The 26,969-nt window shown below is 39.8% G+C and overlaps 1 protein-coding gene across 1 annotated transcript in view; it reads left to right on the forward strand.

Moving 5' to 3' along the window:
• The window catches only part of dlgap2a (discs, large (Drosophila) homolog-associated protein 2a), a 421,050-nt gene that overhangs the window by 195,474 nt on the left and 198,607 nt on the right, over positions 1–26,969 (forward strand). The window contains 2 exon segments of the mRNA XM_034674608.1: positions 1,614–1,668; positions 2,077–2,124. Of these exon segments, the coding sequence (XP_034530499.1) occupies positions 1,614–1,668; positions 2,077–2,124 (103 nt within the window).

Below are 26,969 nucleotides of genomic sequence, written 5' to 3' on the forward strand. Positions count from 1 at the left end.
TGCTTCTTTAGCATCCACTTATGATTTAAAAACCTAGGAAGTGGTTTATATGGAATTTAATAATTTTCACAGCACCTAAAATCTGAGATCTCCCCAGTCAAAAAAAGAAAAGAGAAAAAGCAGAACGAGCGATGAGCATTGTAGGAAACAGTACCCGAGGCTGACTCGTCCGATAGATACTGTGAAATTTTCCTGAATCAGTAGACATCCAGAGAGTTTTGGCATACTGCAGATTTTGCTCTTGTTCACATACTTCTTACTACATACTGAATTTTGGCCAAATCAGAACGTACTGCTAGTATAGTAGGCGGTTTCGAAAACAGCCATAGTTTGTTATACATACAATCATGCACAAACATGCTATGAACATGCTTAGGAGAGATGTCAGAGTGTGGAGGCTGCCATCAACCAGCGCCACCCGAGCAGTTGGGTGTTTGGTGCCTTGCTCAAGGGCACCTCGGCAGTGCCCAGGCAAATGGACCAGCACCTCTTTAGCCACCGGTTCACTTGCCAAACATTGTCCACTCTGGGACTTGAGCTGTCGACCCTCCGATTCCCAAGCCAAGTCCCTATGAACTGAGCTACTGCCGCCCCTGTGGACATTAACTTTCAAGGAGGACCAAAAGCTGGTGGAGCTAGCTATGCTAATGTTAGCCACACTCTGCTAATGAATTTGAAATTGCACATGCAGACTCTGGGATCCCATGTTTAGCCGTGTTAAAAACTTGTGCTCAATTTTGACTTTTTTCTGAGTGTTTCTTTACCCATAGACTAGACAGTTAGCCAGAATTCCAATCTCTGAGTAATTGACTAAGAAAATAGTCACTTGTGAACTTCCACTAGAGAAATTAGGCCACATTAACACATTTGATAAGCTGTTTTCTCTGGTCAGAAAACAGCCACTAGTTAATTATACTGTCAGCTAAATAGCTAAAAGCTAATACTACTGTTGTGCTGCCTCACAAAACAATAAAGATAGATACGTATCCTGCTATCTCGAATTAGCTTGAATTGTTGAATTGGTTGTTTGCTGAATCTGAGGCAACATAACAGATTATACCAAATATGTTATTAAAATATGCTGATAGTCCTCATGTGTTTACATCCAATTGCCCTTTGAGTTTCTCATTAAATCAGGAGACGTATTATTGTCACTGTGTGTACATTTTGAAAACTTAATAAAACCACATTACAACATTATAACAGCGTTTAACCTCCCATGTAAGAGGAAAATGGCTGCCGAATATGGTGATTGGAGTGCCATTGGAATATTAGCACATCATATCATTTCCTTCACGCATCATTTAACCCACCTTTCACTGTTTGGAGATTGAATCAGAGACACACAGTTAAAAATGAACATTTCACATACCCACACTGGGACCATCATTTAGTGCTCTGCTGCTCAGATAACGCTGGTCCTGGGTAAATATGGGAGTTGCTCCTTTTGATGCAAATGGTGTTAGTAATGAGTGTCTGTTCCCACTCTGTAATCATGGGTCACAGCAACGGCTCAGTGCGTTTTCCTCTCAGCTCCACTTTTGTTTATGCTGTGATATTAATGCCTCTCCCTCTCTTTCTCTCCCCCAACCCCTTTTCTCTTCTCTCGGAAGGTGTTGCCAGGCATACTGCAGAAGCATTGCTGTATCTTACCTGACAGGAACACAGGTAAGGAGCAAACAGATGTCCCCCTTCCACTAAACACAGCGGACACACACAAAGCAGAGACAGAAGGAGAGAGCCAGTCAGTGGGAGTAATGAATGGGTGCTGATGCTGGGGAATGAGTGCTCAGTGGGTGGGTCACATTTATCTGTCTACCTGTTTTCGAGTTTGCTCTTAACATCTGTGAGCTCATACATCTTCTGCCGGCTATACACACTCTTATTTACTGCATATTTTGTTCTAACTCTTATTGCTACTGCATGAATTTGTCTCTTGCAAAATGAACACACTTCGAAAGGATTAAAGACCACTTCTGTGGCTTTACTTTCTACACCTACATGTCACAGGAAGGGGAAAAAGTTGGGGGCAGTTTTTGCAAACTTGTGATGACAGGCTTCTTCACATCGTTGCAGGTGTGAAGAGGTTGCTGATGAAATTGAAGAGCAGGGAGATATACTCAGGTACCTGGCCGCAGCCCTCACAGTAATGACTTCTTCTGCCTCTTTGTGCGCTCACTCCTGGCGACTCTCTAACCTCTCAACTGCAAAGAGGCTGCATGCCCATGGGCTCCTACACCATCCATCCCACTAACAAAACCTCACTAACGCTGCCCTGATGTGTGTTGCTACTGCACAGCATCTTCCTCATTTGTCAGACTCTGGGGGCCATTTTGCTATCTTATGGCCTTTCTGCAGCGAACTCCTTGTCCTCTGTCTTGCACTTTATTCAGTGGAGTGCAATATCCGCCTAAGAATGTTGTTTCTCACATGCATGACTAGAAAGCTAGATGAGGGTGTCCCATGTGTGACCCAAATGCAGATGAATAGAGCAAGGGTGCAGCGACCTTGGGGATAAGATGAAGAAGAAACTACTTGAAATCTCGTTAGGATTTAGGTGCTGGTTCTCGGGACGTTGAGTCGGAGCGTGCAGCCATGAGACATCTATCTATCAGCGTGAAATTAATGTTTGATGGGGCATATAGACAATATCATCAGTTCTTAAGCAGATATGCTTTACAACCTTTTAAATGAGTTTTTCAAATGTTGTTTAAAATAAGTCCTGGGACAGACTTTGATACAATCCATCGTACTCTGTCCCTGTAAGTGGCTTGCCTAGGTGGGGCTTGTGTGTGAAGAGATTTACAAGTAATATGTCAAATTTTTGATGATTATTTGACAAGACTTAGCTTCCCTTACAGGATGGCTGCTGTGTATTTACTTGAGGTGTGTGGAAATAAATGCATGAATATATAAGACCCAAGGGTGCACCACTTGACTGGTCAAGGAACAAGGTGTTCTGACAGAGTGGACGGTTGTTAAAATAACCTTATAATAACCTTATGAATATGTAAACTTGGAGCTCTAAAACTTTTCCAAGGATGTTAAAGTAGACATTGTTCTGAGATGGAGAGCAAGTTCATTCTGTGCATACGTCACATTGAGTAGTAGGCTACAGGTTTGCCCTTGCACTTGGACTGCACTTGCTGCCAAACCCTTGCTTTAAAAAAAGGTTGTTCCTGCCTGTGTATATTTATATATGTATTCTGATAGATGATGCTGTCAAAAAGACACAGTGCATGTCACTTCTGCAAAGATGCATCATCGAACCTCTGATTTGGTCAAAGTGCTTCCACCAGAGTTTACAGATCATTCAGCCACCAGCTCCATCTGAAATGTCAGAGCTTTTGCTGAGTAACTTGTACACTGCACCCTCTCACAGTTGCTAACAACCTCAGTGCTCGCAGTGCTCTTTGAATTTGTAAAGTCTACCTTGGCATAGCTGTCTCCATGGCAACGTGGTGTCAGTGGATGCAAAGACTGCATTGTGTCAATTTTTAAATCAGCATTACTTCTCTCTGCACATGTGATGATTTGGTGCTGATGCATTTGCATATGCTAAACAGATGACAGCATAAATTAGCACCAGCGTTGGAGGGCGTACTCATTAGTGAGTAGTGATGAGTCAGGCCTGCATCTGCAAGAGGGGAGACATGAGTTTGAAAATGTGTTTGTAAGGCTTGAGGAAAGAGAGGAATGGTTTGAGTAAGAGGAGTGGAATATTTGGGAAGTGATGAAGAGCGAATAAGATTAGAGGAGGCTTTGAGAGTAATGGTCATGAAAAGATTGGTGTATAATACTGGTGGATATGATTAAGATTCTGCACTGTATGTGTGTTTGTGCATCCGTGCTCTGCTCTACTGTACTCCAATGAGTGCAGGGCGCCCTCTCCTGGGCAGTTTCTTGGCTCTTACAAATCTATCTCATCCTAAAAGATACTTCCCATAACTGCTCCCAGCTACTTATTACTAGATTTGAAATCTTGCAAGAGATGAAGCTTATCATAATCTCCCACTCATGGTGGTTTAGACTGCCCCCCTTTCCCTGCCACCAAAGCACGGTATGGCTCTCTTTGCGTTGATGAGGACTTAGCATTACTATGCCACAAATTCACTGACTTCTCCTATATATAGACAGTTGTTTGTATGGTTTGAACATCATTTTGCATTCAATTGTCATCGTCATCCTCTGCTCAAGCATTTCGGAAACTTTGACAAGCACATTACATTTTTTCGATTTGCTGTCACACATTGATCGTCCCTCAATTATACCATGAAAGCAAAGGTACTGTAAAGAGACATGCTGACTGTTGCATTCTGGGGAAACCTTTCTATCATCCTTTGCAGTATTTTGGCACTTCTGTTTTGCATGCATGGCCTTATATCTTCATCGATCTGTCTCCCCTGAGTCTTACAGTCCACCTCTGCACTCTCAAGCCAGCACACACAGATGTTACCTATTGCATACACTTGCAACCTTTGTGTTTGATTCCCTGTGCAGGCTATGTGAAGCCTATCTATTGTTATTGTTTTGTATGTATTTCTAACCCTTATTCTTCTTATTTATCAATCAACCAGCCTTTATTTGTATAGCCCCAAATCACAACAAAGGTTATCTCAAGGCGCTTTTACAACCATAGTGGGGCTAGACCGTACTCTATGTTAAGTTATTAACAAAGTCCAAAAACCTAGACAGGATAAGATCCAGTCCCCTCTTACTGACAGGACTCGATCTTATCTCATCTTAATCCGCCATGAGCATTGCACCTCGCAGTATTTAGCTAGTTACAGCGGTGAGGAAAAACTTTTACCAGGCAGAAACCTCGAGCAGAACCAGACTCATGTTAGACAGCCATCTGCCTTGACCGAGTTGGGGTTGGAAAGAGGGATAGAGGAGAATAAGAGAGGAAGAGCGATGATAGTAATGAGACGGATAGTAGTAGTAGTAGATGTAGCCGTTGAAGTCCAGTACGTCCGTATCAGCTGGAGTCTGGAACGTCAACAGCAGCAGGCAGCTCAGAGGAACCTATGACACAATGGAGCTCAGGGACTTCAGAGGTCTATGGTTAGAAACTTTCAATGGGACAGGGAGGGTTAAAGTAAGTGATGGGGGGGAGGGCTGTGAGATAGGATTTCAGTGTGTCAATACGCCAGTTCCCCTGGCAGTCTAAGCCTATAGCAGCATAACTGGTCAAAGCCTGAGCCAGCTCTAACTATAAGCTTTGTCAAAAAGGAAAGTTTTAAGCCTAATCTTAAAAGTAGAGAGGTTGTCCGCCTCCCGGACCCTGACTGGTAGTTGATTCCAAAGGAGAGGGGCCTGATAACTGAAGGTTCTACCTCCCATACTACTTTTAGAGACTTAAGGTACGACAAGCAGGCCGGCGTGCTGGGAGCGTAGCGTTCTAGAGGGGAAAGGTATCTGCTAACAACTAACTAATAAATAAACAATTTGACATACAATAGTGATTTGTGACATTACCTGTCTCTCTTCAGCTGTCCTATCAATAAAGGCGAAAATGCCAAAAAATAAAATTAAAAAAATATATATAGTCCTTCAGATACTACGGTTGGCAGGGCATGCATCACAAAAGAGTCTTTTAAACTTCCTCATGAGATCAATTCACATTCAACTAAGCATTTAAATAATGGTCAAGTTAAAGTAGTAGCCTGCTTATTTGGTATAGTTCACATTAAACTGAACATTTAGAACTTTACAGTTGACACCCTGACACCTTGATTACGCACTTATGCAGTTATCAATACTCCTAATGATTTGAGTTACTTTATAGTGATCTGCAACTTAGAGATGCAATCACCAGCTCTGCTGCCACCGAATATATATTGCCTCAGCGACAGCAGGCATAGATTAAATGTACCAGACTCGTTGCCGCAGGTTGATTTGACATGAAGCGTGTGACCAGGTAGTACTGCACTTCACTTTTGCTGTTGAGAATGAATAATTGTTATGAGTTTTTGACCAATCAGAATCAAGTATTTGACACTGCCTGTAATAAAATCATGTAATGGTAAAATTCCAGTTAACATCAAACACAATGAACAAACAGCTCTATCGTACTATTAAAATCTAGCTCATTAACTTAAATGCTAGTACAGTGGTTGTGGGTCACACTAAGCAAAATGTTGTCTTTCCTAAGCTTAATTACAACCCCTGCTGTGTAATTTGTTTCAGATTCAATTAGAGGGGTTTGTCTGAGGACATGTTGCCATAGAAACAAGTTGGCCCAGAGTTTGGGTGATGCACTGGAGATGATCAGAATGCGACTTTCTAAGAGATGACAAAAAAATAAGTGGGAGAATTACACTGTAAAGTCCAAACACTTCACAAAAGAGCCCTTTAATTTGTTTATCCTTATTCTAAAAACATCCCACTTCTGTGTTTGCTATTTTGAAAAGTTTCTGTTGAGTTGTCATTCAGAGTCCCTGATCTGCACCAGTCTAACGGCTCTCCTCTACCATCCAGGCCCTCTGTCCTGAGTCACAGCACGTCCATCTTAATACTTTACAAGTCCTGCCTGAGCCTCTGCACCCCGCTGTGAATCCCACTGACACAAGAGTGAATCAGCAGCTGCTCTATTAACTTGAGTAATTAACAGGCGAGCTGTCACTTTCCCTCTGAATGTGTCAGCCTGCTTTTTGTGGATGCGTGCACACCCCACACTTATTCAAAATGCACTCACACACACGGCCATTGCACACATGCACAACATGCCCTCATGCACTCTTGATATCTGTGTGACAAAACAGGACAACCAGAAAGAGCCTGTCTCCTTCTGATAACTCTTAGAGGCCTTTATGCCAACTTCTTTTAAAGATAGTACGCATAAATAAGATGTATAGACTGCCGTACTGAAAAGTTTAAAAAAAAGATATCTGAATCTGCACAATAATGTAAAAAGAAACAAAACAGAGGGATGAGATAATGAGGGAGAGCTGAGAGAGCGAATGCGTGTGTGCAGGAGGCCCTCAGGAGCTTCCCTTATGTCTGCTAAACTCTCCACTGCTGTACTTGATAATGAATCCTGCAGTATCTCTCCTCCTCAGCCTTCTCCACTTTCTTCTGACTATACCCTCAACACCCACCCCCCTCCTCCCCTCTCCTCCGCTCTCCCTCCATCACCGAGGCGTACCCACTGAACTGTTACAAGAGGAGGTAGCTCTGAAACATGGCCTCTACCTTCAGGCCGCTGTGCATTTGCAACCGGACCGCTGCGGCTACAAATTGATTGTAAACAAATATGACGCAGAAGTGTAATGGATGGGAGGAAAACTCGGCTGTACTTTTTCAACACTGTGTCAGAGATCTATAAATGTGAGTCAAGGTGCAGCTTAGTTGAATATTCATGATACAGTGCCTGTGGGAACTTTGAGAACTGAATTTAAGTTTACAAGAGCAGTGAAACATGACAGTATGTAGTTTCTGGGGGAATATTCTTATTTGTGTGGATTAGCTTAGAAATTGGAATGCCATAGTAATAGATGGCAGAGAAATATTTGCTGCTCTCAAGTGGCTCTTGGTTTGGATCTTGGGGCCTGTGCTGCTAAGGCTGGCAAAATGTCAGTTAGTTAAATGTTGCTGTATAACCTGTGTCTGATGCATCACATTCTAAAGGGATGCAATAAACACACTATGAATTTTATGTGGGAATCCTGCACAAAGTAGTTTGGGTTATTGCAACTCTGGCACTAACAGTGCAGTTAAGTTCTTCATGAATTGACAGTAGGGTTCATAACACACACACAACCTTCATGACTCTTGTCCATGAATTAGCTTTGTTTAAGTTAGGTCAATACAAAGGTTATGCAACACTTATCTACAGTGGCATACTCGGGTTGGTTGAGGTGCAGGGGCGGAAAAAAGGGTACCTCCTTTCAAACCGATGTACTCACAGTGTAGCGTGAATTTAAAAGTATTCATGCAGCAGTATAAAGAGGGGGTTTTGGGGTCCTCCCCAAGACAAATTTGAGCATCTAGCTCTTCATTCCCTACATCCTGGTGAATATTTTTGTTCCCAATTGTGTAGGAAATTGAATTATGAAAAAGGAAAACCCTATACTATTGATATATTTCTATACTATTGGCTATATACATAATTCACATAACATAACACAACATAGTTAACTACAAGGGCACCCAAAGGGCCCATTTGTGCATTCAATCCAACAAAGCGGAACCTAGAGGGAACTATTTAACAATTTATTGACTGTAAGGCATCAGGGGGTATTTTTCCATATTAAGTTTAATAGAAAGGCATCCCTTTTTTTTTTTTAAGGTTTTATACATTTAAGGGGCACCAGAGGGCACGTTTTTAATGCATTTTATACATTTGAGGGGCATTCAGAGGGAACCTTTTTAATGCATTTGTCAATGAAAGGGCTCCAGAGAAGGCAATCAGTAATGTTTTATCAAATCCAAGAGGGCAACTTTAGCGTGCCTTCTCTCGGACATGAGGGCACCAGCCCACCCCGAGTATACCAATGCTTATCTAGTGGAGGGCTGCAGGCTACAGAGTATTTGTACCCTGTGCTGAGTGTAGTCTTCTAGTCAAGTTCACTCATTAAATATTGCACCATACTAACCCAGGTTTGCTAGTGCTAGCTTGCACCATCATTGTCTCAACAACGACAGTATGACGGGTTTAACAGCTGAAAAGTTTTAGAGAATGCTGCTATCGTCTACACCTTTTCAGCTGCTGCAGCTAATGTGAGCTAACCTAAGCATAATGGCTAAGCTGTGTGAGAAACCAAAGTAACTTTATTCTCATGACTTATCTTGAAAATTAGACCATTTAAGTCATAATCTTAAGCATATAGTATTAGTGCTAACATGTCATTCAATTGTTTGGTTTAGTTTCTGATGGTTTAACTTAAGCTTAGATCATGTTTTAATGGAGCGCTTTGGGTGTTATTTGTACTGCAGCATTAACATTCAATGACACGTGATTAACGAACTGCAGAGATACAGAAACCAGAGACCAAAAGGCAGTTTATGTGTAACATTTTTTTCGGCAGGTGTGTTTACTCTTTGAAGAAGTCTAAATTAAAATGTTTTTTCTTCAGAAAATCTAGCCACAAGTGTTTTTTACTTTGCCCACTAGGTGTCACTGTTTTACTTGTCAATGTACGGTTTTCCATAGTCATTCCTCTTTTTCTGTAATTTAAATGTCTCTCAGCTAACTTGATAGCTGTTAGCATTTATGCTTACATTGAGTGAAATTACATTCTGTAATGTAATTTGAATGTATTTGTATGTATTTTCTAAGCAATGTAGTTACATACAGTGCTGTTCTGCAACGCTGAGGGAGCCTAGGTGCAGACACTAGAGATTAAAAGGCAATTTATGTGCTTTATTGTGCTCCGGCAGTGTCATCTCCTTCTATGCCCCAATCACACCCTTTACACATACCTCAAAAGATATACTGGAAAACAGCTATCTTTAACCAAATACCCAACACATTTAACCCTAAAGCCATGGGGTCCTACAAGGGTATCCATTGTAATCAGTGCCAACAAAATGTGTTAAGACCATAGACTGTATAAAATATGGACGTAGTTTTCGTGACGTCACCCATCTGTTTCTGAAGAGCTGTTTGAGGCAAATCGGCGGCCGCAGCCATATTGCTGCTGTCGAGCCAGTGTGACGTAAAGATGCAGAGTTTGAGTCTCCTAGCCAACAGCTGCAGTGTTCCCACAGTCAGCTGGGCCTCTCATTGGAAGACTAGTAATCTCAATATCTTAGAAATTGCTGCGTTAGAAAAAAATTCACCCCCCTCACAGTGTGTGCCGTTCGAGAAATGAGCTACCCAGACTATACTCGTCTTTTGTACCAGACTGTAAACATGTTTATTTCTGCTGCAAAGATCGTCTTTTTCCCATTCATGTGTATGTGACTTCTGGTACTTCTGGAGTCAGCCTCAAGCGTATCCTCGATGAACTGCAGTTTTTAGCACTTCCACATTGACTCATATTTTTAGACCAGAGGTTTCCGCTTTGTTAAGACCCAGACAGTTATGGTTTTTACATCACTTAAAGTGTCGTGATCAGTTATTTTTCATTGACTTAAATCTTTGATAATGATCTATTGAATAGAATGTCCTGTTCATGAAGTTTCTTTACATTGGACAAAACAAAAGGTAAATTATAATAATTTAAAACAGACACAGCAACAGAAAATCACTGCAATTTATAAGAAGTGCTGCAGACAGCTAAAAAATGTGCAGAAACAGTAAATGCACAGCAAATATGTACATGATGCAAAAGTCAAAAACTCATGAAAAAGCAAAATGCTGCAAACTCAGTCACAGACAATGGAAGTGCTTTAGGCTTGTGGGGGTGTTCATAGAAAAACTGTATTATTTAGGTGAGAGCTGGAGAGAAGGCAGTTAATTTACTGATTTATTTATCAGACCATAACTAGAGACTGCTAGAGCAGTGTGTCTAGTTGATGGTGCAAAAACACAACTTTCTAACACATGCAAGTTGTTTAGTTGGTTGTAGTTGGTTTGCACTCCTTGACAACACCTATCAGTAACTCTGCAGATGTACTTGAATGCAGCCTGACCATCCATATCAGGGCCAGTACCTCTGGACCTCTGTAGGAACGCTCACCCAACATGTCACTGTTTGAATTAATGAGTATTACTCTTAGAGAAACCCCATTCCTAGAGTGTAATCTTTTACACACACTCGCTGTGTGTATGAGCGCTCCTCACACTCACCTGCTCATCAGTGAATCTGTAAGCCATGTGCTTCATCTCTCTGAGGAGACTTCTGTCATTGAACTACAGTGTCTGAATGGAGGACAGCCGCTCTCTGTGGACTTTGTGTCTCAGCTCGTCCCTGACATAATGAGCAGGCTGAGGGGAAGCTTTGGTTTAATGCTGAGTCACTCTGTTTCAAGCTGCTCATTAATGGATGAGTGACAGTGGCAGGAAGTGCAGGAAACGGGAGGTGTTCCCTGTTGTGTTGCTGTGTTGACAAACCCTGACATTCCCCTTGATTTTTCCTGACTTCCGACTTTCTTCTCTTCGACTAACGATTTCCGCTGAACGCAACGACACAGTTCACAACTTGCACGTCTACTAATGAAGGAGTTCTAATTTGAGGACAAGATTTGACACAGTTTTTCCTTGGCTTATTAAAAGTATACTTATGTATCAGTCAACAAAACTTAAAGATGGTTTAGTTTGTGTAATGTATTTTTATTTTTATGTCATCTAAGCATTCTTACACCAAAGTAATCCCAGTCTTTGTTGTGTACATGTACCCGTATTAGAGTAAGTAAAAGAGACAGTTTAGTTGTTAACAAGCACAGTGTCCATTTCACTCTGCTCTGCAGTAATACAGCACACTGACTCTCCTCTGTAAATCCAGTTATCTTTATAAACTCTGGCTGTTTGAACAGATCTGCTGTCTCTCTGTTGTTACTGCTCACGGAGCATTACCACAGCTCCCTGTTATCTCCACCACTCTTTACAGCGACTGGATTAGGCTGCTTTTTCTTTTCAGTTCTGGATTTAATATGAAAGAAAATGAAAAATACACTTGATGTATTCCATCATAGTTCTTGTTTGGAGTTTATTTCATACTCCATCCTTTTATTTTATGAATAAGGGTATCATTAAAAATGTATCAGCATATCTTAAGGACTCTGATGTACCAAACCAAGACAATCAGATCCTCAGTTTTAATCATATGAAGATATTTTAAGCTGAGGAGGGCATCACTAATCATTATAGATCTGCATGAATGATGCGCTGTCAGAATCACTCATTGTTAAGTTTAGTCGTATTTTTGTCACTTTGAAGCCTACAGACCTGAACAGCTTGTCTGAACACTGACCGGAAGAGCACGTCTGTGTTGTGTCCGCTAATAGTGCAAAAACAAACAGGCTTTCTGGTGGCAAAGTGAAGTGCTGAAAAAATCACAAGTAGAGCGTACACCTAAACCAAGATGAGTGCATGGGTCGGAGTCTTTCAGAATTGGCTAAATTCTAGGCAGGACTGACCCCCTCTGCTGAAAACTGTAGCCTAGCTTGCATGCTGTTTCTCCCTGCAGTTCTTCATTATAGCGGTCGAGCTGACAGGCATCCATTGTGGCTAGTGTCATAAAACTCGTACAACCCCACTTCAGAAATAACGGAAATATCCCTTTAAGATCAAAATGCTTATCATGACTATATTGACTGATATTGAGATCACACTTTTTGATCATGATTATATATTAATTTAAGCGAAAATGTGTTTTTCATTCTACTTTTACATTTAAACAAACAGAAAAACGCTCCTTTATGTGCCACATTGTTTTTGCAGATTTTGCATCAAATTAAGACTTAAATGAGGTTCATTATTTGATTTGGTGCATCGTTTTGAGATTAGATACAAATAAAATTTTACCCACAATGAAAAAAAAACAGTGAAAACGATGTTCTTCACTTCAGTATGCTACAGTAGCTCAGTCCATAGAGACTTGGCTTGGGAACCTGAGGATCACTAATTCAAGTCCTGGTATGTACCAAGTCTGTAAATTGGACTGGTAGCTGGAGAGGTTCATTGCACTGGTCACCACTGACGTACCCTGGAGCACCCTTGAGCAAGGCATGAACCCTCAACTGCAAGGGGTGCCTGCCCAACAGCATCTCTCCTGTGTGTGTATATCAGACTGTGTGTGTAGCATGATTTAACATGAGTGAATAAAAAAATAGAATTTCCCCATTGGGAAATTCTTCTTCATTCCTTCTAGTGTTAAAATCATTGCATCAAACATTAAGCATCAAACTTTTCTTTTTATGTTCTCTTACATTTCAAAATGGTGTCTAATTTTTAGATATAAAAAGCAACAAAAACCTTGTAATGAGGAAAAAAATTGCCAAGGGAAAAAAAAAGTGTACTTGTCATGTTTCTTTCTTTAAGGCATTATTTTCATTTCGAGAAATGTATCTTTTATTTCAAGAAACTTGACAAGTTAATTTTTCTTATTCCATTTGCAAATGTACTTTGCTCATTATAGGCAATGCAAGACTTATTTTTTGGCTTGTTATATCTTAAAATAAGATATTTTTTGGATATGTTCATTCTAATAAGATATTTCATTACTAGAAATAAAACAAAAAGTGCATAGTTTTGAGTTTTTGTGTTTTTTTTACAGACCAAAATAACCTGCTGGGACTAGTTATGTATAAGTATATCAGCAGTGCAGTAGACACTGATAGTCTTGCAGAAACCACGAAATTACATAACTCTCTAAGTTAATAAATATTTGACAGCTGCCACAACATTTCATTATTGGGGGTGAGAGATATGAGGGTTTTTTTTTACCTAAAGGAAAGTGCAGTAAAAGTAGCAGCTGACAACTTGTATACTTTTACCAATCACCTTCACAGAAAGCTAGTTAAAATTCCAAGGTGACAGAGCTGGGTGAATCTAATTTTAAATCTGCAGAGTAGTTGACCTGCTGGGTTGTCCAAACAAAGTCAGACAATATTTGTACTTGTGTGTGTTGTATCTGAGAGTGTGTGAAGGTGATGGTGAGAGACGGCAAACTTTCTGCTACGCTCTAATGGTCTTGTGTCTCAGACTTTGTCTCAAACTCAGTGCAGACTTTGTTTCACAGTTAGTCTGTGTGTTGTGTCAACATGAAGGAATGTGCATGGCAGTAAAAGTTTGAGTTTTTAAATGCAGCAACAGGATTGCTGTATGTGTTTGCTTTGACGGTTTGTGTGCATGCATTAGCGTGGAACAGATGGCAAACTGCAGCTCATTAATAAGATCTAGAAAGAAAAGGCTTTGAATTTCTTTGTTACATTCTCATAGCAAGTCCTCTCACATTACACAAAAGGAGCACAGTAACTGAAGTGCTCAATGACCCTTCTGCTAGCTGCATCTCCTCCTGCCACAGAGCACTTTGAATTCAACAAGATTTGAGCAAAAATCCACTTATGAGATCAGTCTGTATCACATCAAGAGAGGAAAAACAAAGTAAACAGTCTTTTGAAGACTGAGACAGACTCTATTTAAGGTAACTTCTACATTTGTATGCAAGGTATACTGTATTTGCCACAATGACATTTTCAGAAGTAGACAAGACACTGGCAGAAAGGGGAGATACAAAAGGTCATACACCTCCTCCTCACTGCAAAAGGTAAGAAAGGAAAAGTTGCAGCCACTGAATTGGACTCTATGGGATCAGAACAGTCTCATGGGATCAAATTTATACTTTAAATTTGTCCCGTGTGTATACACTGCCAGTCCCAAAAAAAAGTCACCACCTGGATTTAATGGAGCAAATACTTCAGAGTCTCCCATTGGATAATTACTGCAGTGATGAATATGTTTCAGTTGGCAACAACTTATTTAACCCTAGGTGATGCGGTGAGTAGCTTCTCATATCTTAAACAACCAGGTTGGAAGATATATCCTGTGGTCGTATAAAGGATGTTAATCTGTTTCAGAAGGGTCAAATTATTGGCCTGCTTCATGCAAAGAAAACAACGAAGGAGATTTGCTAGGGAGCATAAAGATTGGACTCTGGAGCAGTGGAAGAGGATCATGTGGTCTGACGAGTCCAGATTTACCTTGTTCCAGAGTGATGGGTGCATCAGGGTAAGAAGAGAGGCAGATGAAGTGATGCCCCCATCATGCCTACTGTAAGCCTGTGGGGCCAGTGTTATGGTTGCTGCAGTTGGTCAGGTCTAGGTTCAGGAACAATATACACTCAAAGAATGAGGTCAGCTGACTACCTCAATATACTGAATGACCAGGTCTTTTTATCAGTGGAATGTTTCTTCCCTGATGGCACGGGCATATTCCAAGATGACAATGCCAGGATTCATCGGGCTCACATTGTGAATGAGTGGTTCAGGGAGCATGAGACATCATTTTAACACATGGATTGGCCACCACAGATTCCAGACCTCAGCCCCATTGAGAATCTTTGAGATGTACTGGAGAAGGCTTTGCGCAGTGGTCCGACTCTTCCATCATCAATACAAGATCTTGTGGCAAAATGAATGTAACTTTGGATGGAAATAAATGTTGTGACATTGCAGAAGCTTATCAAAACACACGCTGTGCCCAAAGCTAAAGGCGGCCCCACAAAATATTAGTGTGCAACTTTTATTATTGGATGGGCAGTGTATTAAAATCTGTAGAGTCCAGACTTTCTAAAAGTTCATGTCCTAACCAGTCTATTTGTTGTACCCAATGTTCTGAACAAAATTTTCCCACTACAGCAATTACACTAAAGTGACACCATTCATTTCAGGCGTCATTATTATCACAGTGGCTAGGCTGAATAGATGGCACCTCTTTAACAGCCTGGAGCTCTCCGACACCTGACAGAGAGAGTCTCACTGAGCTCCACCTGTTTTTCTGCACAGGCTGCAGGCGTATGTCTCTCTGTGTTCTATCTCTCTTTTGTTCAAACACTTTTATTTGTCTTCTGTATTCACAATAATCTTTGTGTGTACCCCTCTTTGCCTTCATTTGCTGAACACAGACAGACACATATTCTGATATGCCCACTGCTACTGCTGCATGAAAATAAGTAAAATGGAAAAACAATCTCAATACAGAAATGTGTCTTCCTGTTTGCACCGCCATGTCCAAGAAAAGAGGAGGTGATAACTCTCTCACTTCATACTGGAGAAAATAAACATCTCTCTGACTGTCATCTGGTATTGTTGTCAGTGGTGTTCACCAATTGTCAGTCTTAGATATTCTCTCAAGCTTTTGTTGTGACAGATGATTGTGACCATGTCTGCTAACAAAATCAGTTTTTTTTGGGAGGAAGTGACATTATCTGTGAAGAGGTTGTAGCCAGTGGGCCAGAGACTGACTGTCTGTTGAGGCTTGCTGTGATTTGATTAGCCAGCGACACAGCCACAACAAATACAGAGCAGGAAGCAAGATACCATCTACCTGCTTTATGTGCCTGGATCTCTGTCTTTTCAAAGGAAAACAAAGGATGGAGAAATACTGCAACTCAGTTATAATAATTGTCATAACGAAAGGAAGGCTGAGTTAAATCAGGGTGTTTTATGTGTCAGAGGACATTGAAAAATGCTCATTGTAATTTTTGAAGGCCCAAGGTTAGGTGTTGTTGTTTAATTTGCAGTGATTTTAAACTGGGTAAAACACCAACTTCCATCTTGGAGAAGTCAACGAAAGGACACAGCTGGCTTGAAAATGACTACATCATTGAACTTTAGAAATATTGACTGTGTACATTGATCGCCTTATTGTTTAGATTTAAGTGTATATTCAGAAGCTAGTGGATTACACACAATACAGCAGTCACTTTAACTTACATATACACACATGCTTTATATACAGTCAGTCTTTTAGTTATAATCTGAGCTTTATGGGGGTCTCTAAAAAAAGTGATGGGGTGGAGAAAAATAAACCATAAAAAGAGTATGCAAAAGTATTGCGAATGTAATCAGAAAGTAAACTGCTCACACACACATGTTGAGTTTTGCACATGCAACCCACACACAAGTCAAATGGCGCTGTCCATTGTCCATTGTACTGGCCTAATAAAAAGGCTCAGACTCCTCCTGATAGGACCTCCCTCATAACTCAAAGTATGTGTCTGTAAAAATACAACACAGTATTGTATTTTAAGTGAGTGTTTTAATGATTAGTTTGTGTTTCTCTTTCAAGGAGCCTTACAAGAGAAACATAGTTTTTTGTACCAGTTTGTAACTGATGGGCTTATCTTAAATAATATTTATATAATAGATATGTTTATTAGTTACAAATCAAACCCCTGGACAGGACAACACCTACCCAGAGTAAAGCCAAAACATGGTGACTGGCTACAATTTAGGTCTTAAATCCTGCCTCCTCCATTGTTACAAATGGAACATGGGTCAAATTAGAAAATAAAAGGTGTCCCATAAATTTTTCTGGCATGCTTTCTGTCATAAAAGCTAACTCTTATCATGTTTATTTATGTGCTAATCACAATTGTGTCTATGGAGTTTAGTTTGAATTAGTTATTTGATGTTACAGAGGGGATGTAATGTCATAACGGACAGCTCTGTTGACAAATGTGTTTCCAGTAGCGTTCTTTACTAAATATGAGAAGAGGAACATCTAGAAAGATCATAAACACTGATATAGAGTCATTGCACTCTTCATAACCATGAGTGTTTGCTTCAAATCAGTGCAAGAATGTGTTCTGTTGTTTTATCAGTAAGTTAAATGCATCTTGGTAAAGGGTGTGAAGTCCAACAATACCCCTTTAGGAAATAATTTGGCTTCATAACTCACAACAGGAGGAGACAGAGATGTGCTTGTTCATATGAATATACAGTCAGTGGTTTAACCCTTGGAAAACTCATGAAAGGTGCCCTGCTAGAGGTGGAATGAAATGTAACATTAAAAAAAAAAACCCAAGTCTTTCTTTATTCTGCAAAGGATCAGGAAGAAAATGGCACCCAATTACAACTGAGATGAATTAAACACTCAAAATGTCTCGTATTGTTTTAGGAGAAGTAAATGTAAACTCTTTTTTATGCTATATAAATATGTGTTGACAAATCATTTGTTTTTAGCTCCCCCACTGCAATTTAGCATTGCAGTCACACTGTCTTGTGGGTGGTGTGGGTTTATTTTCATACAGGCAGATTGATACACTGTATTGATGTATTCATTGGGTAAACCCACTGCAGTATTTATCACAAACATGTCAATCCTTGAAAAGGCGTTGCTAGAATATTTGTCAGAAATTAAGTTTCTTGTCATTGAAGCTAGATCAAGTTTTTTGTACTTTATAAGAAATGTTGCTCTCCTTTGACCCCTCCTTTGACCTTTCAGTCTGCTCAGGACCATATGTCCTTGCCACTCTCTGTTGATTCTTTGCCTTCCTGATCTCTCTTACCAGAAAGCTTTCTTTGGGTCTGTGCATCAAAGCATTTGTATCTTCCAGGAAGCCGAAACAAATGCTCTTATAACTCTCTCATGTAGCCAAACACCACTTTTTGAATGTAATTGAATTAGTTTTTGCCCAGAGGGACCGTCAGATCAAGGCTATTCCTCCACTGCTCATCTTTCAAATCATCCTGTTTTAATCATAAAAAAAAAAACTGCATAGAAATCATCTCCCACCATTTATTAACTTTTAAATGTAACTGTGTATCAATAATGGACAGGTGCTCTGGCAGTCTCTCCCTTCAAGGACGCAGAACGTGAGACTTTGGCTTCAGCTCTCTTTGAAGTTATGACTGACTCAGATTTTTATTGCAGTGAGCATTTTTCAGAGAAGTTCTCTCATTTTTCTTGATGTGTCATCAGTTACTTCTTTGTCAGCGGGAATTGTTATTTCGGGACTGACCTGACTTTGTGCTTCCTCTCCTTTTTTCACACTGCCTTACACAGATTGCCTTTTTTCCTTGAGATCTTCTGCAGATCTCTTCCAAGGTTGCAGATGGAGTCGGGTTTCATTTGTTTGTTTATTGGATAATATTGGAAATCAAATAATGCATTAGAATCTTTAGACTTGACAAAAAGCTGCCATTTCTGAGTTATTTGTTTTTTTAAAAGGTGAATTAATCCATAATCAGACCCATACAGAGCAATGTAGGGAGTAATGGCTTACTGTCAGATTTGGTGCCTGGTGCAGCCGTATCTTGCCTGAATGGCTACACCTTTATTCCAAACAGAGTAAAACTAGCTATTATGGTTTGATCACTTATCAAGATAATTCACTGTCTAAGGTTAAAGTGCGCTATTATTAGAAGTAGAGGAGCAGCACATGCAAAATGACAAGATTAAGAAACAGCACCAATGCAATGCAGAAAAATGCAACTTGCCTTGTAGCTGAGGAGACTCCAGGTGATAAGTTAGCGTATTCAAGAAGTAGTTACCAAACTATAAACCTCATGGTTCCTCTGAGTCGCTGTCTCTCTTAATCTCCTCTATCCCTCTTTCCAACCCCAACTTGGTAGAGGCAGATGGCTGTTTTTAACATGTGTCTGATTCTGCTTGAGGTGTCTGCCTGTTAAAAGGAAGTTTGTCCTTGCCGCTGTAGCTAGCTAAATACTGCGAGGTTCAATGCTTATGGTGGATTGAGATGAGATAAGATCGAATCCTGTCAGTAAGAGGGGACTTGATCATATCCTGTCTTGATGTTGGGTCTTTGTTGATAATTTAGCACGGTCTAGACCTGCTATGTTTGTAAAAGCATCTTGAGATAACGTTTGCTGTGAATCGGCACTATACAAACAAAGATTGATTGATTGATTGATTTACTAAATCTAAAAATGCAAGAGTACCCTCACATAATGACAAATAATAGTTCCTCAAAAATGTAGTTCCTGCAGTTGGCTAACACAGCATACAACACTTACAGGCTCTATGCACTAACAACCAAAGTCCTGACTCTCAAAATTGTAGAATCTAGGGGATGATGGGATGGAAGCTAAATGTCAATTTTAAAGTGCTAAATGTTTTACAAGACAAGTTGGATGCACATGTCAACAAGTTGGTCTTCCATTTCGGAGTCCATCTTACTTCATGCTTCATGTTTACTATTGTCCCCGTGTTTGTGTTTGTTGTGCTTCCCTCTTCAGTCAGCCTACTTCCCGATTGGCCATCATTTCGTACAATATGACAATCCACAGAGTGCATGCTCAGCTGTCCTCAGGGTTTAACCAGACCTGGCAAGATAATGTTCCGAACCATCAAAAATCAAGGCCCTTTACTTTGTTGGACTGGGAGAATGGGCCCACAATCGTCCCCTTTTAGCTAGTACCCTGCACAAAAGGTAGTGGTGTTGTGATTCAAAGAATCCATTCAAATTAAACCAATCCCTGCACTTACTCACACTTTTAGCCAATCTCTGCAACTCTTCTGAAAATGGTTAACAGTAAACGCACTTGAATAGCCTTTGTGGCTTATAAAGCGTTTTAAGTCTTTTCAACCACTCAAAGCACGTTTACACTACTCAGCATATTCACCCATTCACACCACATTAAAACATTGATGGCAGAGGATGCTATAGTAAGGGGGCCATCAGTACTTACAAATCCTATATGCATTCACGCACCGCTGTCTGTCATCCAGAACAATTTGGGGTTCTGTGTCTTGCCTGAGGACACTTGGGCATATCTCAAAATATTGATCCTTGTATGTCTGCAGGTACCAACATTAAAGAGAATGGTTTACTGTGTCTTTAATGTTGTGAAACAGGCAGCTGCTTTATTCTTACATGGCTCCCATGTGATCGTTTTCCTTTCGTGGGTTTGCAAATCTGGTGAGACTCTATACAGTGAATCTATAGTAAGACATTCAATACTCAGTGTCTCCTTATGTTTATTTACCTACCTATTTTAAAAACTGTCAGTCATCAACTCAGCTACTTCATGATGCCTTATGTTGAATCTACTGACCAATCAGAAGCTGTGTTTCTGCTTTGCACCAACCAGGATTCTGTTACACTTACAAAGAGTGTTTGTATGGTGAGGTAGTAATCCCCCTGTCTCTTCTTACTGGTTTTATAATAGCACAGTACTCAAAATACTCAGTGGTACAGCATGAATTAAGCATTGTATATTATCTAAGCACATTTGGATAGCGTTGGAAAGGGCACACCTAGTGCAATAGTAGTACTTCATGCCAACTTACTTTCATTCCCTTTCTTCACATGTATTTGGCATGTGGACCAAGGAATCAAGGAAATGAGCCCTTAAAGTGGCAACAATCCGTGATTAAGTCTGCAAATCCTGGAGGAAGTGCTCATTGAATGACAAACATAGTCATTTTAATATTTCTGTTCTTTTTAAAATCAAACAACTAACATGAAACAACTAAGTTATCGTTGTAGGTATTAGCAGTTGACAAAGCCAGGCTAATTATCTTCTTGATATTTCCACTATTTATGCCGAGCTAAGCTAATCATCCCCTGGCTCTATTTTCTAACACATTGGGAAAAGTGGTGGTAAAATCATTATCTATCTCTGAAATAAGTTAATACAACCAGCTGTTGCTACTTCACCAAACTAGTATTAAGCACTTTGAACAAAACATTAGAGGTTAAATTAGGCAAATTTTCCAATACATTTAACTCCTCCCCATGGATGACTGAAATGCTGGGTGTCTTTAATTAGGGAGTTAGATGAAGTACTGCTCTAAAATTTATTCAAAAGAATGGAGTCGATATTAAAAGTTGAAAATCTAAATGTCAGTTTTATGATGGTTCACTTTTTCATAGTGCCTCCGAGGACAAAGAGATGACTGACTGAGATCCCATTGTACTCAATCAAATAGCATGATATCAGTAATCTAACCAAATGCTGGATTGGTTATTTATTTATAGATTTCCATAGGATGGAGAAGCAAATTAAGTTTTTCATACTGCTGTAATATGACAGATATTTGAGCTTTCACTGCCATCGTCTGAACGTTGTGTGGAGAAGCAGGAGCTTCTTGATTTGTTTGTCACGCCTGCCTCGAATGTTCCTCATATATCAGGATAAAAATAAAACCTGTGAGCAAAAGAGAAGGAAGGAAGGAAGATCCCCATCATTTATTTAGGTCAGAGGATGTTATATAACGCTCAGTCAAGGCTGGAATTACCACCCTGCAGTAAGAAAATAAACTCAAATCCCTAAGTTATACAATAAACTTAGTTATAGTTAAATATATAAATGTTTCAGTTCAAATATAAATGTTAAATTGTTTTTTTTCCAACCTTGCAACCAATATATTTGGATAGCATTACTTTAGATGTAACCAAAATCACTCGTACTAGAAAACAACTGTTTTTATTAACTTTTACCCCACATTTGAATGCATAGCTTCCTGACTGTGTTTTGGACTCATTCTTCAGTAACTAGATAATGAGAGTGTGGTAATGAATAGGTTGACCTCCTTCAAGCAGTAAAAAATTTCAACAACAGCTTGGTCTTGATTAACCCAATAAACTACATTGAAAGGCAGCTGTTGTAAATCTCAATCCTCAAGAATATAGGCTATAACTTTGAAGAAACAAGGTCACTGGAAGGTGAATATAATTTTACAGGTAGTTCTGACCTCTGTAAACGTCATGTTTTGAGTTATTGTTGAGTTATAAATATCTTGTAAAAGATAACTTAATGCTTTGTTCTTTAGGGGTGTTTAACCCTCCCTTAAATGATCACATTGGTGAACCTTTGTTATTAAGAATTGCTAAAACTGATAGTAGTGCATTTTGTAAGGCATATAATCTGTATCAACACTGATCACAACCCAGACAGTGACATTAAACTATGATTGGCCATATTTAAGTAGTCTATTAAGAGTTTAAAGTCCATCATCTAGATCAATTTAGGGTATTCATAATGCTGTAGTGAAAAGTTCTGCCTTCTTTCACCTGAGCCATTTATAAAACAATGTCTGATCAACTTATAATCATGTACATATAAACACCATAACAATACAAAAGAGATGAGGAGTGAAGCAATCATTCATATTGTATTTTGTCTATCATTTCTCCTCAGAAGCCACCCTGACAGTGTTTACCTGTGCTACAGCAAAGTCATTTGGATGATTTGTCAGTCAATCGATCACTTTAGTCCAGACTGACATATCTCAACACTGGAAGGATTTCAATGACATCTTGTACAGATGTTCTTCAGTCACTGAAGGATGATGATCGGTGTGACTTTGTGAATCCCTTCACTTTCTGTCCAACACCATCACCTGGTTAGAATCTACAGCTCTGGATGACATATCTTGACAGTTACTAGATTGGTTGCCATTAAATGTGATATAGATGTTGTAGGTTTTCAAGGCTTAAATCTCCTGACTTTTGTAAACACAACACAGTAGCACAATGAGCTTGTTTTTTTTTTTTTGGTTCTTAAGACTAGTATCCCAAAATACTGCAAGGGTTACATGAATTGAATACCTCGTATTACCTCGTATCTTCCTGTCCATTTTAGAATTAATTTTAAGATTTTAATGTTTGTTTTTAAGTCACTACATGGTCTGGCATGGTCTCAGTACATCTCTGACCTCATAAACATCTACGCCTCTTCCAGAGCACTGAGGTCTGCTGATCAGATGCGTCTTGTCGTGCCAAAAAGCCAACAGAAGACGAGGGGTGACCGAGCTTTCTCAGTGGTAGCTCCTAAACTGTGGAATGAGCTACCCACCCAAGTCAAAATGGCCCCCACCCTGGATACTTTTAAATCACGTCTTAAAACTCATTTTTACTCCCTGGCTTTTAACACAGCATGAGAGTGCGTTAGTCTCTGTTTGTCTTTTAATGTACTGTATTTTAAATTTTACTATCATTTATTTCTACTGTTGATATTTGTTATGCAGCACTTTGGTAACCTTGTTGTTTTTAAAATGTGCTATATAAATAAAAATGGATTGGATTGGATTTTATAAAGTACAGTGATCATCATAATTTAAGTCTTTGAATACTTTAGATAACCTGCAAAGCTCCACCGTACTTCGAGATCTGCATCAATGGCAAGCTGAAATGCTAAGCTAAGATGTTGATCTCCAAATGCTCCTCTGAATGCTCACCATGCTAGTAGTGTTTGCAAGCTGGTTTGCATGCTAATGTTAGCATGGGCATAGCACGGCATGGTGTGGAGAGCTTTTCTATCCCTACCCACGTTGATAATCATTCATTATTACATATTTGCACAATATCTATACACAGTGCCCTGCCAACCTAGTCTTTGTGCAAGGATGTTAGCTTTTGGCACAAAATACCACTCCTCATAACTTCATCCTCCCAGAGCTGCCTGCATGTTTGTTCACTTTAAGGCTTGTTTACGCAACTTGTTCTTAAAATGCTGTAAAAAACAAAAAAGTAACACAAGGTGATATTCCCTCAAGATGATTCACAGAACCATATATATAGTGGTGACTCATGATGAGCCGAGGGGAACTCATTGTTGAATTCATGTTGTCTAGAAAGGAGCATCTCATCAAGATGAGCACATTGTTTGCCTTGCCAGGGCTACAAACATAAAGACCCCCCCAGTTACAAATCAACTCGGCCTGAACGCAGAAACAAATATTGGTTTTCCTGGCCGAGCAGAGGAAGCGCTTCTGAAAGCAGCGATTCTCCTAAAGCAATAAAGGCCAGACAGTCATGAAGACAGATGGAGGTTATCTCTTCTATCTAGCGTGTCCGACAGCGCAGGCCCATATAAAGCCCTGCTGGGGCCACCACAGGGGGAAACGCACACAGGGGCTCTCATTAAGACAACGGTAATGGCGTTTCACCGTAACACACCTGCCTCAGAAAAACACAACGTGGATTTGAGAGAGAACGACTCAGACCATTAGGGTTGATCCACAGCTTCTGTTAGCCTGCTGCGCTGCATCATAGCTAATCAGTGTGTTCCACTTTGTAGCTATATAGTACCATATGTTTAAGATTATCGACAGCTGAGGCTTGTGTGTGTGTGTGTGTGTGCCACTTTGTACCCAAGTGGTGTGGTGACACCTTGAGAAAGCATCTGCATAAAGGATGCTAATAACACTTCCCTGTTAATGGAAGCAGGATGAAGCTCATGCATCATTGTATGGAAAGTGGGCTGTGTGTAGTGTTGGCAGATATTACGTCCAACCTAGGGGATTGATGGCTCTGTGTTTGGACTGTGTAGGCAACAGACCGTCTTACATATGGCTGTCATCATAATCAAAAGCTTAAGTGTGAGAGATACCGTTGATTGAGGATCAGAATTCAAATCCATACTCTCACTGTGACTCTCACACCTTAATTAGCACCTTTATCAAAGTTATCACCTTTTTTGACAGAAAATTTTTCTTTTACCCCTAAAACTGGATCCTCATCCGCTCAGTTTTCTGCACTACCAGCTCACATTACACCATTACAGCTTTAACTCGCATTCATCTGAAGGTGACATCGTATTTAAGCCTCTATTTTCAGTCTACATGAGGCCGATTATGTAATCCAACAGCCTGCCACATACTCAGCTCTGAGACAGTATGAACATACGGCCTCGCCTCACTTCAAGCTGCAGCAAGAATAGTTAATAATTCATCTAGTTGTATGGCTTCTGTCTTCACTGTATGTATCTGGGCTGAGGCTCTCTTCAGCAGCACCTGGCACAGTCAGCTTTGATAATGCTTCAAAGTGTTCAGGATGGTAGATGAATATATAACAGTGTGTTAAAGCTCCAGCGAGGAGTTTTTTTTAGCTGGTTATGAAACAGACTGAAATGATCACTGATGCCTCTGTAAGACCTACAAGAAAGAAGAAAACCATCAGCTATAACACTGGTTCCCAAAGTGAGGGTTCAGAGCCCCTGGGGGGGGTCAGGGAGTTAATGATTGGGGTATCATGATGCCTTTCAAAAAAACAACAACTAAACAAACAAAAAAGCCCACATCTGTGAGCAATCTTTAACCACAGCGAGGGATAGTGGAGGTCCCAAATCTACAGCACTGTTACTTTGGGGGTTACCATTTCAAAAGTTTGGTAACCTTTGGGCAACAAGATGGAATATATATCTGTTTGTTGCAATCACCCAACAATGTGTCAATTCTGATTGGTTAAAGGCCCTGACAAGTGTGATTAAATCTTCATAACAAGATGAACGCCTGAGACAAGCTGTTCACATGTCATGTCAAATCAATCTGTGGAAAAGAGTTCCATCAAAGTTGTTAGTTTCCATTTGCATCATATTGGTAAGCATTGGGACAAAAACAGTCAATCAAATCATCTGAAAATCAATATATTTTGAATTTGTTTCAATCAGTAGTCATCTAATTAGCAGGATAATGCAAGGTGAATGGGTACTTGTGCAAATTTGAATCCGGATGGGGTTAAACTAGACTGAAGTGAGGTCTCGCTCACCCTGTCAGGATTCTAATTCACATAACTACTTGTTCACCATGCATTATGCATTACATTTAAGTATCAGTGGTTAAGTGAGAGATTAGGAGATCTAATGCATGTTGCAATAACATCCAGTGTCTACATTTGCAAGGCAAAGATTCACACTGAGTCTGAGTGATGAATTTCACTGTGAAGACACCAAATGTGTGGGAGGAGTCAGAAAAGACTACTTATCAAGGCTATAATGGTTTTGACATTTTATCAGATGTCATTCTTTTATTTGGAATATTTTGAATTTCAATTTCAGTTCAGTTTGATAAGTTGTAAACACTGGTAAACATTTGAAAGCATGTAGTTTTAGTTAAGTTTCTACTCTTTCTGATGTTAGTTTGAGAATTTGGGATGTGGGATACTTGTCGGGGACGAGGCCCAAAAAGTGTAGTGTAACAAAAACTTAAAACATCATATTTTAAAATTTGTTTTCAACACAAAAGATGAAAAACCAAAACCATCCAATAAATGATTTACTGTAAAGGATATGTGCTTATAACTCCATTTGTGTCATATGTATAAGAAGAATGGACACTGATGAAAACTTAAGCTTTTTTCTTTTACTTAGCTTTGTAAACACACAGTACACTTTCAGCTAATTTTGGTTTCTTTTAAAACCTTAATATTTGCATTTCATTTAATTAAAATCTTCTTAACAATCAAGTTTTTATTGGCATTTATTAATGTAAATAACTTTGCTACTTACACATACAGTTCAAGATCAGATGAAATAATAGGCCCTCATTTATCCACAATGGTTGATACAAAATAAAAGTTCCTCCCAGTAGCTTTAAAAATGACAGGCTTCTCTATAGACGTTGTCTGTATCAGCTGTTGTACAGAACAGATATAAAAGGAAAATGGCACACTGTTTGAGCTCAGTTGTGCGAACCCACCAGTAGCCAAGTCCTTGCTGCATCGTCCCTGATGGACCCTGGCCTTTGGCCTTTTGGTGCATGCCAAACACCTTTTTACCTGTACTTCCTGTCTCTCCTCTGTTGTAAAAGTAAAGCCCCCTGAAAAGTAACTTTATAGGGAAATCAGTGGAAATAGCACTGCCTTCTAATTATTTGTGTCAATTGTGAAGAA

Source organism: Notolabrus celidotus, chromosome 22 (assembly GCF_009762535.1).
Source record: "Notolabrus celidotus isolate fNotCel1 chromosome 22, fNotCel1.pri, whole genome shotgun sequence".
NCBI classification, from domain to species: Eukaryota; Metazoa; Chordata; class Actinopteri; order Labriformes; family Labridae; genus Notolabrus; species Notolabrus celidotus.